At 45.8% G+C, this 13,801-nt stretch overlaps 1 protein-coding gene across 3 annotated transcripts in view; it reads right to left on the bottom strand.

The window, feature by feature from the left end:
- The window catches only part of ADAMTSL3 (ADAMTS like 3), a 188,167-nt gene that overhangs the window by 29,856 nt on the left and 144,510 nt on the right, over positions 1 to 13,801 (bottom strand). For all 3 annotated transcript variants that reach the window (XM_088789379.1, XM_088789378.1, XM_088789377.1), the window contains exons 20-22: positions 12,621 to 12,774; positions 5,212 to 6,271; positions 149 to 276 (exon numbers count right to left, since the gene is read on the bottom strand). In XM_088789379.1, the coding sequence (XP_088645505.1) occupies positions 149 to 276; positions 5,212 to 6,271; positions 12,621 to 12,774 (1,342 nt within the window). The remainder of the gene's footprint in view (positions 1 to 148; positions 277 to 5,211; positions 6,272 to 12,620; positions 12,775 to 13,801) is intronic.

Raw genomic sequence — 13,801 nt, 5'->3', positions numbered from 1 at the left:
TCCGAAAGATGCATTAGAGCTGATTGTCTGGCTAGGCCTTATTTTCAGGGAAACACGGTAGTGTGAGAACTGCTGCTCTCGAGTTTCATGTTAAAAACAAAAACAAAACCCAAACCCAGGCAATGCGGGTTTCAACAGTGGGCGTTACCTGCATACAGCACAGAAGAGCGTTCCACATCGGAACCGAGATGATTGGCCACAGAGCACCCATACAGTCCTTGTTCTTTCTTTGTAGGGTTTCGTATCTGTATTTTCCCCGTTCCAGACCACTGTATTCTGTAGAACAGTTAGAAAAAGGACGCCATGATTTAACACATTCAACTGCTCTGGAGCCACAGCAAGTCACAGAGAAAGAAGACTCAAAAATTAGAGACCTTGGGCTGGCTAGGAGCCCCGACGATGACCTTGTCAAGTGTCCTGGCGATGAGCAGAAAACTACATAGGCTGGAGGTTGCAAAAGTCTTTCCTCGTGGCTTCAACTCATTGAAATGGCAGACAGAGCTAGACGGTGCCGGGAGAGCCAATCTCCCTCTCTCACTTTGCACGAGAATAGACTTTTCCAGGTAGAGTCTTTACCACATTTTAAAAAAGATAAATTAGCCATCCTTGGTTTGCTGGATGTGAAACCCTTATTTTCTGCCCAAATCCTTCCTAACAAACTGCAGATGTGGATTTTCCCCACTGGAAGCCAGTGGGCCTTTCCTTAAGGCTGCCTGGTGACGGTCATTGTGTCACCGTCCCTGGGGGAAGAAGGCAGTGCAGGGAACAACGCTAAGGCAGCGGTATAGGGGATTTTGACCAAGCTATTCAGAACCCGGGCTAAACTCTAGGCGTCCCCCTTGGTTTCTCAACCACTGACACTCATAAATATGTAAATAGCACTCCGAGAATTAGAGTTGGTCACAGGTATCCTAACAAATGAGAGAACTGTCCAGAGGATGGGAATGAGTGCTTCTGCTTTTATTTTAATTTTTCCTTAACTATTTGAAGCTGCTCCTGGACCATCTGGATCACTGGTCCACATACTACGTTCTCCCCTGCCCCTCACACTTCATGGGTCTTAGCAATATGGGGACTGCTGTGACTACTAAATACTGTATGCTTCTTCCTGAATTGAGCTGGGCCATGTCTTCATTTCCTGTCACTTCACGTCGCTCGCCCTCTGCTCCAGCCAGAATGAACTTCTAACAGTTTCCAGAACATTCCATGATCTTTCATCACCTCGAGCTTTTGCATGTGTTGTTCTCTTTATTTGGAATGTCCTTCCCCTGTCTGGCAAACTCCAACTTACCCACTGAGTCCTGGATCAGAAGCAATTTCCCCTGTAAAGCTTTTCCCAACACTCCTTGAGTTATCTTCTGCTCCCTCTGGGCTTCTTCTGCTCTGGCTCATATATTTAGTTGATGAAATACCTATTTCTTCCCACTAGATTGTGATCTTTTCAAGAGCAGGGACCAAATCTTATTCACAGCTGTGCATTCTCAGTGCGTAGCACAGTGACATTCTCAAGCAAGTTCTAAAAACTCTTGGATGACTAAATGTATGCGTGATCAGAATAGAACAGAAAAACGGCACAGCAGCAATGTGCTAGCAAGATGCAAGCCCCCTGCCACACATACACGGAATATATGGAAGTGGGCAGAAATCAGCTGAACTGCCCAGAACAAAAACGGGAGTATGGCAGATCTAACTACAGGTAGGGCTCGACTTTCACTGTCAAAGGAAGGCAGTGAAAGAAGAGCCAATTAAGAACGAAAGTATAGCTAGTAACTATACTTAAAAAAGAAAAAAAAAAAACAACTACAAAGTTTTCCTAAGTGATTTCACATATATGTTTGTGTGGTTTTAGCAATTCTGAAACAATTCCTTTGGTTTGTAGGTCTCAATTAAACAGCACAGTGAGAAATCATTCAAATAAATAGCTGAGCACACATGAGCCCACTGTGCCAGCTGGAGCACCCACGCCTGATGCCCTGGCCTGGAAAACCAGCAGGCAGAGTGCCTTACAGGTCTGAGCTTGGCCTCTGCTTCACCTTTTTCTTAACCTGAAGTAATAACAAAGCTCATCTTTCCACAGGCATCTTCCCCAGTGAATCCACCCACAGCCTTCCCGTCCTAGCTGACATTCTTCCTCAGCTAGCATCCCAGTGGTCCTCCACGCCTACATGGGTTTCCTCCACTGGATAGAGGCTCGGAAACATAATTCCGTTCCTCAATTACGTCCGCTGAAAAGATTTATGAGATTCAGAGACACAGACCTACAGGTGAGAACCTTTGTCATGGAAAGGCAATTAAACATAAGTTGAACACATTAATGAGGTAAGTTTGAAAACAATGGGAATAAACATGGATCTTATTCTTTTAGTCTCTGAAAAAAGTTAAAAACAAAAACTTTTAACAGCTGTATGGAATTGCTTCCGTATCAAATGGTTGATCCCTAAAGTACGCAGAAATACATTTGAATAGGATGGAGGAGTTTCAGCCTCAGAAACTAATGTTAATTCCACTTGATCAATTCAAGATATTTAAAATCAACTCAATTCAATAATAATTTACTTAAACTGACCATGCTCTATTGTATCTCTGTAGGACTTATATAGCCATAGGTCAACCATCGCTGCAACTTTCTCAGCCTCTGTTTCACTACAGTTTCTAAAATGCAATTGTTGAGCTAGACCAGCAGTCCCCAAGGGGTGGTCCACGGACCCCAGGGGTCCATGAGGTCAAAACTGTTTTCTTTACACTACTAAGCCATTATTTGCCTTTTTCACTGTGTTGACGTTTGCACTGATAGTACAAGCAGTGGTGGGGAAAACGCTGGCACACTAGCAGGAACCATGGAGGGGACACCAACATGTAGCAGTAGTGACTGAATTCTTTGCTAAAAAACAACAATGCCAGTTTCCCTTAAGAATGTCCTTAATGAAGCAGTAAAACGTAGCAAACCCTGGGCGTCCACGTTTTTAATATTCTGTATGACAAAATGGAAGTACACCCAATGCACTTCTGCTGTGAGTGTTTGAACTGCGAGCTGAACTAGCGTCTTCTGTCATGGAACACTATGTTTCTTGAGAGAATGACTCACAAACTAAGGTTATTTAGATTTGGGTACATGATATACGTGTGTGTGTGTGTGTGTGTGTGTGTGTGTGTGTGTAACATTCTTTTTTTCAATCACCAAAAATGAGCTGGCCAATGTAAGGAAAACAACTGACAGTATTTGTTGTCAATGATAAAATTCGAGCTTTCAAGTGAAAATTAGAATTTTGGAAAATCAGTATTCTCCCTTGTGAGCTTGATAGCTTCCCAAAGCTCAAAGACTTTTCTGATGAGATGGGTAGTGATATTAAAGAATGTGTGCATTTTTTATATTTTTAATGAAATGTGTCAACATTTAGAAGATCTGCATAACTCAGTGAGCCAATATTTTCCAAATGACCAATGTGTGATGTTATAAAATCTTGCACCATTCACACCGCAAGATAACCAACAGATTTCATTGTGACAGAGCACCAAAATTTTGTTAAGATGGTTTTAGATTTCACATTCCAACTAACCATTAAGAATCTAGCATTTGTCCAGTTTCAGTGAAGTATCAAAGAAGAAGAGCCACAATTATCTGAAAGACTATTAAAATATTCTTTCTTTTTCCACGTAATTTATCTGTAGGGGCCAAATATTCTCTAGAAGCTTCAATTCAAACATATCACACAACAGGTTGAATGCAGAAGCATGGGTAAAGGTCCACATGTATTTTATTAAGCTAGCCATTAAAGGGATTGGCAAAGATGTAAAATGATGCCATTGTTATCAGTAAATTTTTTTTTTAAATATTGCTTTTCAAAAATGATTTATGTCATTTATGTGAATATGTAACAACATGTACTGTTGTTTGTAAATGGATTAATAAACAGATACTGTAAAATGCTTCTTGGTTTTAATTTCTTATACAGTAAATGTCAACAGCTATAACTCCTATTAACCAAAGGTCTTTGGGTTCCTCAATTATTTAAAGGGGTCCTCAGAGTAAGATTTCAGAACCACTAAGCTAGTTGATGTGGGAGGTTTATTCCACTTCTAAAATTTCATTACACACTTGTGTTTAGGGAAAAAAAAAAAATCGTTCTCCCTTTTCATTCTAAGACATAGCCTAATAATTTATTATTTTTTAAAAATTGAATTCTACCTAGATTTCTTCTGATGTTTAACGTATTAGGCTCAATGCACAAAAGAAATGATAAAAATAAAACTTGCGTTTTTAAACTAGTCTGCAAAACAATTTAACATCTGCTGTTTGTCTCTTAACAATCCCTAGAGGCAGATGAGGTGCAGCTTGAGGTCTTAAATGCAAATTCAAAAAATCAAAACGCCTACAGCCTTATGTGTACAAACAGCAAGATTTGGAGACAGTGAAGAATGCAAAAGCGCATGAATATTTCTGTTATTCCCACTTATTTTATGTAAAGTGAATGCAATGTGGTATTTGTGCACTGACAGAGAGAGATCGCCGTAAAATAAAATGACTAAATATTTTGTTTTGAACACCTCAAGAAACTTGGATCTGTATCATCTTTTGGATTGTATGACATAAAAAACTGCATGACACAGAGAATTATTTCAGTACCCAATCTTTCTACCAAGGCTGTTATTTGCGTGATATTCAGACACTGCTGGTGGTGTTCAGGAGACATGATCCCTGGTTCTGATTGGCCATGAATTAGTCATGGGATTCCGTTTCCCAATGAAGTCACTATTAACCCCCGCCCTGCCCAACTCACAGGGCCGATGGGAGCTCAAATGAGGCTCCATATGTCCCAGATATGGGCGGCACTGTGAATTCTGATTTGCAGTTCCCACACAACGTGGGACGAGGATTGCAAGCATGCTTACTTTTTTAATGGCCTTATGTTGACTTTAGTTTTCAGAGTTAAGTGCTCTGCAAAGAGAGAGACTATACACGCTTAATTTCAGTCTCCCGTATCCAGCCTCGTCTCACACCTACGAGACGGTGGTGACTGGATGAAAAGGTTTAACTTTAAAAATTCCAATGCATATGTGAAAAACACATCCTCACATGTGCGAGTTGCTTTCCTAAAGAATCCTGCTGGAAACACAGTCTGAGGAGAAGGCATGTGAACACAGTTTCAAGAAAACTGGAATAACCATGAAGAAGGTATTGCCCCGTGAATGCTGAATTCTGACTCTACGTACTTATCTGAGGGTTGTAATGCTGCTCCGTCCTTGGTCCAAGTGTATGTGGCCTCACTGGGGGTGGTCAGCTCACACAGGATGTTGACGACCACCGTCCTCTTTGTAATGTACACCGTGTTGCCAATCCTTGAATTTACTGTTTTATTAAACGAAATCGAGGTGGGTTGGCTCTGCCTCACGATAACTGGTCCCTTGGGCTTGAATGTCAGCTTGCCTGCGTGTTTCGCACTGGAGCCTTGGGGCACACTTCCTGTGTCCCCTCTGAGCTGAGCTGCGGGAGGCTCCTCCCCCTGGATGCCCCTCCATTGCGTGGGTCCCGGCTGTGCCTTGGCTAGCCCAGCTACCAGCTGATAGATCATCTGCGACGCAAGGTCGTCACTGACCTCTCCGGTCTCCACGAGCTGACTCATGTTTCTTATCAGTTCGTCAAACTGGGCCGTGTCCATGCTGTATGCTCCCTGCTTGACTGCTGCTTCGAACTGCTTGTTCTTCAAGTCCCAGGAGCTGGGGTTGCCTGCAGAACTGCGGCAGTGGCCCAACAGAGCTCTCAGGAAAGGCTGGTTGTTCACCTGGCCGTCGCCCAGGTAAAGCTCATTTTGGTCTGTCCACATCTGCCTCATCTTACGCCACGTGGCTCCCACACTGTCGGCGTCCTTGGGGTCCCTCCCTGGATGTTCCCTGGCGCGCTCTCCGGGGGCTGGGAGCGCGATGAGCCGGTTGTCAGTTCCAATGAGCTTGAGAACGATGGTTTCCTGGGCAGAGCCCGCGATGCACCGGTACTCGCCGCTGTCGGGGGCTGCGAGACTGTGAATCTTCAGGGAGCCCGACTTGGTGATGCCCAGTCGCTTGGAGTTCTGCAGACAGCGGCCGTCCTTCTCCCACTGGATCAGGGGTTTCTGGAATCGCCGCACGGGGCATTTAATAATCACGGACGTGTTGGGCAGTAAATAGGCCCTGCTACCGATGGTCAGGTTAATACGCTTCTCCTCCCTTGTCTGGATGTAGACACTCTGGACACCCAGGATCTGAGGACCCTGCTCGCCAGGTTTTGTCTTCGTCTCTGCAGGAAAGAAAAAAAAAAAAAAAAAAAGAAAAAGAAAGAGAAGAAAACACAAACAACTATCTCAATAACACAAGCTTTTTGACAGTCATCTTCCAAGACTGGTACAAGCCAACACATGTATCTTTTTTTTCCACTTTGAAACCATTTGAGAATTAAAACATGAACGACAGTATACACGCATAGACTGGGGCAAATGTCACAACTAGCTAGGACTTGAGCAGCAAAGAATGCAAGTCTGAATGAACTGCATGAAAACACGTTAAGTTATTTTACAAAGCCCTGGTTTGGGGAGGCATGAAGTTCAATGGTGAAATGTTTCCATCAATAAGGGGAGGTCTGATAAGTTGGGCCTCCACCCTCTGCCACCCTCCCCAGTGTCCTTGGGGAGCTAGTCTGGCTTGCAGGATGGGGACACCAAGCTGAAGGAGGAAGTAAGAGTGGGCACATGGGACGGGAACAGCATGGTGAGTGCATTTGAAGGGTCTGAGGAGACTAGGTTGGCCAAGGGCAGCAGAACCCCCAGCAGGTCCAACCAGCAGGGAGGCCCAAGAAGAGCAAGGGATCAAAGCCGAAAAGGCAGAACAGGCCCTCTGAGGCCAGAAAACACCTGAGTGTGAATTTCAGCTCTGTCACTCAGACAAGCCATTCGATGTCTCTGAGCCTCCGTTTTCTCACCTTTAAAACGTGGGTAATGTTAGTACCTTCGTCAGAGGAACGTGAAAGGTAGGTGGGGTCATTTACGCCAAGTGCACAGCTCAGTAGTGAGCATGTGACAAGCAGTCATGTAGGATCCTGTCAGTGGACAAAGGCATGTCCAGCCAGCAAGCCACAGGGCAATCTGAGAGGCCATCAGAGGCAGGGCTGGCTCTACCTTGTTCCTGGGCAGCGGCTGCAGTTTACAGGTGAGCGCCCAAATGATACCCCTCAGACTCTGTCCCCCCAAAGCAGAAGCACCCTCCCTCTGTTCACCTGCAGGAAGGCCTCGATGTGTTCAGAGCTGATTGTGCAGTGAGATGTGTGAAGTGGCCGGACCGGGGGTGGGGGTGGGGGGGTGGTGTCTGCTGGTGGTGGGCAGGGCTCAGCCTTTGTGAGGAAACTGCCACATAAGCAGCCCAGCTGCCCCCTCTGGTTGCACGTCCATCTGCTGGAAAGCTGGCCCTGTGGCCCCTGCTGTTCCTATGGCCAACCCGGCCCTTAGCAATTACTGCTGCTGCGGGCGTGCAGCTCAGTTAGCAGGGGCACCTGTGGGTGATTGGGGGTTCAGGCACTGCTGGGTTCCAGAGGTTGGGCCAGTTCCTCACTTGGGACCTCCGTGAGCTTCCTCAGAACAATGCCTGGAGCGTGGTGTCATTGCACTGCTTTTGGGTCACTGACTCCTCTGCATCTGGATATGCCCCCAAACTGCAACACTGGCCAAGCCTGATGCAACAGGGCCGCTGTCCACCTGCAGAAAGTGGCCAGGTACCCAGGGCATTGTTCCAGAAGGGCTGCAGGCTGTGCCACGGGTACCAACCTATCCCTCCACCTTGCCCACTGGGCTGGATGTGAGAAATGCCACCTCTTTTGGCTTTTCTAGAAAATGAAGGATCTTTATTCTGGATCTTGTGCCAGCCTGCCATACCCAATAAAGGCCAGCTCTCGTGTCCGAGGCTGTTCACAGCAACTGCCTGAGCTCCTCGTTCGCACCTGTCCTGCCATCCGGGCCACGGCTGGGAGTCCTGGTGCCATTCAGGCATCTGCCCCAAGCCATCTAGGCTGCATATTTACATGTGGTCTCGCCAGCATCTGCCTCCTGCCACTCCCCAGTGGGCTTTGGTTACGACGCAGCCTCTCAGACTCTTACCCTGCTGGAAGCGGGACTCCCTCACCACCCAGCTCTGAATGTGGCTGCTTGGCTGGCACCGGTCCCCACTCCTTCCACTAGCACTGAAGATCCGACAAGCTCATGTAGAGCTCTGTCAAGAACCTGAGCAGTTTTTCGGGTTCTGCTTAGGCTTCTCCGAGGGTAGGAACATAGCCTGCTGAGAAGAGGCTGCAAGGGACGCTGTGGGTGTGAGGTGTAAATGATCTGTGAAGACCCTGAGGCCCCCCAGAAGATGGCAGATAGCAAAGGTCAAACTGGCCTGAACGTATGGCTTCCACTCACGTGCTTCCCATGCCCTTTCCAACCAAATGCAATCTGCCTTCTGCTCACAGCCCCCCATGGAAGCTCCCCTGGGGACTAACAGGGAGCCTCCCTTCAGTATTCTGACCCGACCACTCTAGGACATAAGGCACGCTTAATCACTCACTTCCCACGAGGAAGTCTCTCCTCCCCCAGGTTTTTAAAGTCTTCTTCTGGTCCTTTCTGGCCACCGGTCACGGCCAGCGCCCCGTTGGTTGTTGCTCTTCCTCAGGCATCAGTACTTGACTATCTGTTTCCCTAGCTCTCCCTGGAGCTCCAGACCTAATGGTCCACTGCATACGCGATCTCTCTTCCTGCTACCTCAAGTTCAACATAGCAAATTCTAAACACATTATCCCTGCTCCCTCATTCCATCCCCAACTGCCTCCTTTCCCTATATTCCTAAGGTAACAGCATCATCCTCCACCAATGTCCTCAAGCCAGAAACAGGGTGTTATCCTGACTCCTCCCTGTGCCATGGGACTCTGGCTCTGCCCGTGTCCCTGGCTCACAGGTCAGCGAGGTTGTTAGCAGCTATTCCCAACTCCGCATTCAAAGAAGTCATGTTGGGAGCTGGAAATCAGCCACGAGGGCAGTAGTTACACCATGCAAACGAGCAAAGACGACCAAAACATAGCTCCCCCCACCCCAGGCTGGGCGGTAAACGTTTGCAAGCAGACCTGTCTCTGCCCTGCAGCTCTCATTCTCACTGCTTCCGTCCTTATGCTCTCTCTCCCAGATATTGCCACGTTCCCTTAATGGACTCCCTGCCTGCTGTCAGAGTAAATAAACCCAAATAAAGTCTGACCACGTCACTTCCTTCTTGGATAAAATCTAAACTCCTGAGCGTGGAGTTCAAGATTCTCTACAGCTAACTTCTCAAGCTTTCTCTTCGCTCATAACCCATTGTGAACTGTGTTCTAATCCTAAGGAAGTGTTTGCAGTCCCGTCAAACATACCACTCCATTTGATTCCCCCTACCTTTGTCACCTGCCCAGTGTCACCTGATGAGGTACTAGAAGAACAGGGATTTGGACTCAAGTGTCCTATTTTCAGAGATTAAGTTTGACTGAGAAAGATTACTGGGGAAGGTGGGTTTGTGTTGGTCCTTCCAAAATGGGAAGAATGTCAGTCATTAGATATGGGGGAGGAAAACAATTGAGCCTGAGGTGGGAGAAAACAGGAACCCTCTGGGGAGAAGCAGGCAGAGGCTATAATTGGACTGCATAGTGCACTACTGGCCACTAGGGGAGCTCAAGACACGTGTCCCACCTTCCTGCCACCCCACTGCACAGGAAAGTGGTCAAAACGAAGATAAGAAAATCCACTCCTCCAAAGAGAATGTGTTTTCCTTAAACCCAAGGCCCTGATAAGGATATGCTTCTGGAAGCGGAATAAAGATCACAGTTGGGTTTGTTTTCTTCTTATCTTTGGACCCCCTTCCATCATGGAGGGTTAGGCCTATAAAGAGGACAATCCCTTTCCATTCTGGAGAGCAGAGGGGGTTGAGGTGAAGGCGAGAGGAAGGTCAGAAAAACATTAAGGCTATATAGCCTGGATAGTCCTTATGGAATCAAAGACAAGTTCGTCCACAGAGAAATAGGAACTTGGGGCCAGGGCAGTAGGTAGGAAACAGCGGCTATGGTGAATTTCTCGGGGATTCTTAGGAAATAGGAAAAAAAAACATTACCGCCCAGCTAGATTCAGGTAGCATAAATCTGAAGTATGTCTAATTAGCGTGGGGATGTTACTTCCTTTAGCAAGTCCTAGTAGCTCAGGCCGAGAGACCAACCGACCAACCAAATCCACCTGATCGTTACTACCAGGGCTGGAGATGGACAGGGTGATCAGGGCTGTGGGTTAAGGCAGAGCGTAAAGATCTGGCTATAGAACTGGCTAAGTGGGTGACTCGGGAATGCCAACTGAGAGGATGGTTTCTAGTGCAAGAGCAGAAAGTCTGGGGACAGGAGGGAGGTATGGAAGAGCCAGAGGTCACAGTGAGGCATTAACCAAATAAGCAGGTGGAGCAGGAAATCACTTCTGAGTGCTGAGAAAGGAGGAAGTCCTGATGCCACAGGCCAAGGTGACGGGAACCCGTGACATTGATGATGTCGGGCGGACAGGCTGTTGGCAAGGATGCTGGTTGTCGTGGAAGCTGGCAAAGGGTGGACAGGAAGAGTGGACGTGGTGGTGCTGTGTCCTGGAGAAAGTGTCCTGTACGTGTGTACCCGATGCATCTGAAAGTGTGATCACAGTGGCAAATGGTGCCACGCCAGCAGGGGTAGGGAGGATGGGTGCGTGGAAGCCCATCACTGGGCCCTGTGACATGGTGGTGAAGAGAAGGGGATGCCACATGAGTGTGGCGGGAGCAGCACATGTCAGCACAGGGCCACTGAGCGAAGGTGACGGCATGAGGCCAGGCTACGGCTGACGTGGAGGCCCAGCTCCGGGTGATTTGTCTCTTGTCTGTTCCCATGACCTACATGTTTGGCAAGCTAGGGAATGGGGTGGGGTGAAGAAGAAATATTACTGTCTTTTTTCTTGTTTTGTTTTTTTTTTTTCTCCTTAAAATTTATCATTCTACTCTGCTCTCCGCTGCATGCCACAGTAATATATAATTACATCTTGTACCAATTTCCAGGCCCTAATAACCACGACGTATCCCCACATGTTATTCTGTTATTGTAGAGGAAGCTGCCAGCATGACTTTAATTTCACTCTCCGCTAAGGCCGTTTACGGTCTCGCCACACTGCTATAAAACCATCCACAATTAATAAAAATTAGATCGATAAGCAGCTCGAAGCATGACGCGACGCCATATGCCACAGACATTCTTGGGTTCCAGGACACTGTAAAACTCGGAATCTCAAATTTTTGGAATCTCGAGATTTAGAAAATTTGTTCTCAAAAGAATTCCCAGGAAAGAAAAAAAAACCAAAAAAACAAAAACGTCACTATTGCATGAATCAGCATAGAGAGGTGGCTAAGAGCGTGGGCTCAGGAGCCAGACAGACCTGTGGTCAACAGGCCCAGGGGGCCCACCTGGCAGCCCGACTCCCTGGTCGCATAGCTTGCACTCCTTGTCTCTAAATGGGGACTGTACCTGTCTCGCAATGTTTGGGGACTAAATAAGCCAAGGCCTGAAAGAAACTCCACATAGTAAGTGCTCAATAAATGCTATTATCTTTTTGGGGGGGAAAGGTTATTATTGCTTTTCTTTGTTCTGTGAGTTTCTCTAGAAAGTCGTTGGTAAACTTAGATTATGTTTTTCTTCGTAAGCATCATTAAAATAATAGTTGATTTCTGAGTTTTTTCCTCACCATAAGCTCAGGAGGATACCCAAGGCAATGAATGCTATTTTATGGGTGAGTAATGAAAGATTTTGGTGGAAAACCAAGTAGGAAATGGACCCAGAAGTTGCACCTTCCCCAGTGGGCCTGGTCCCGACCTCCCAAACCCTCCTCCCACCACCACTCCACTGCCTTATCTTCAGTTGTTACAGGGACAGCTCTCGGCTCCTTTCTTATCGCCTGCCTGCATGAAACATACATATGCACATACACACATGTATTCTGTCCTGTACACTGAAAATACAGGCAAATGCTACATACACATCAGCGTTGGGATATCATGGAGCCGTAATGTGAACTCCTAACGCGAAGCTTATATAAATTATAACTTGACAATTATCATTACTTGTAACTTAATAATTAATTCAAGAAGTATCCAAAATGCCATTTTCAAAGACCAATGCTATCTCATAGGTTCACCCTTGCTGGTCTTAGATTATACAGTAGAAGAGATACTTTAATTCTTAGAAATGCTTCGCTGTCCTACTTTTACAGAAGAGCTCACATCAATCCTTAGCAAAGAAAACTAGATTTCAGCTGAACTTCTACCAGGAACCCTCAAGAATTCTAAATGGAGAAAGCCACAGTCGTGATAAAAGAAGTAGAAACCCAGGCGAGAAAACCTAAAAGACGCATTGGCTCCACGTGTGGACAGTTCACAAAACCGACTGTTCTTAGAATTTGATCTTGGTCTCCAACACGGCAATGCTTGTTGTTTAATACCATTCTGACTTCCGACCTCAGATCAGGGAATTGTTGATATGTGGACGACAGAGCCATCGGAACACGACAGGACAGAATCAGCACCCCCGTGAAGCTTCTAATACTCACTGTGGCACTCGGGCATCCGGCACGCTCTTACGAGAGGGGGGCCCGGAAGATCCCGGCACATGGTCTCGCTGAGGGGCATCCGCCGGCCTTTGGCCGTCAGCCTTTGACACACCTGCTTTCTTCTCTGGGTTCCAACACCACAGCTGACAGAGCACTGCAAAGAGAATTGTGCAAGAGTCAAATGGAGCACGAGCAGACACGGCCAGGCAGGGAACTTGATGACTGGGTGTGCCAATTGTAAGCCATTTCCTAGGCTCCAGTGTCCTTAAAGATATGGGGCTGCCCTCTCTTTTCTCCCCTCTGCTCCTTTCTGCTCTTCCCTCCTCCTTTCCCTGTTTCTTTCCCCTTCCCTCCCCTTTCCCTCTTTTTCCCTTCCTTGCTTCTGTCTTTTCTTCCTTCCTTTCCTCCCTCCCTTCCTCTCTTCCTGCTTTCCTTCTTTCTTTCTTTCTGAGATAGTAATTAATTTCCAGTAATTTTTTTGTAGTGTTTTTTTCTTTTCTGTTTTAGCAGTGGAATTGATGTTAAATTTATTTTTTAGCTATTTATTTATATAGTAAGATAACTTTGCTTTAAAAAAAAAAACAATACATACCCATGATCAAGTATTCAAGAAACAGGAAAGTGTAAGAGGTAAGTTTTTAAAAAAATCACCCAAACTGCTATATATACAATAACATTACTATTTGATGCTTATTGTGTACATAACATTGATATTTGATAATCATTGTGTGTACATGCAATTTAAAATTTTAATTAGGTATATTAGTAAATTTATATTTGGTATATTAGCAATTTTATTAAGTATATTTAAAAAAACTAAAGTGAAATCAAAAGAGTTGCTGAATGTCTGATCTTTTTTTCACTGTAAGTGATTAATTTCCAAAGAACCCTCTAAAGTTAAGGAAGAAGATGAAAGAAACCAACGAGATCTGAGTAGTTATTTTTAATGACATATTTTGACTTTCAAGAGTATTTACTGACTTGCTGCTAAGAAGGAAGAAGAAATACATACATTTCCATTTCCTCTCACCTCTCCTCTGCCAACTCCCCATAGTTTTCATTAAACTGTTTTGATAATATCACAATTACTGACATTTATGCACTGTTCCAAAATGCAACTGTTGGTTGATTAGTCTTAATTCTATACTCCAATGAAGAAAGTGTTCATCTTCTATCGTTTT

This window comes from Rhinolophus sinicus, chromosome 13 (assembly GCF_057876585.1).
Source record: "Rhinolophus sinicus isolate RSI-liver-muscle chromosome 13, RSI-T2T, whole genome shotgun sequence".
In the NCBI taxonomy this organism is placed as follows: domain Eukaryota; kingdom Metazoa; phylum Chordata; class Mammalia; order Chiroptera; family Rhinolophidae; genus Rhinolophus; species Rhinolophus sinicus.
Note: the sequence above shows the minus strand (reverse complement) of the source record. Positions and strands in the feature narration are given on the sequence as shown.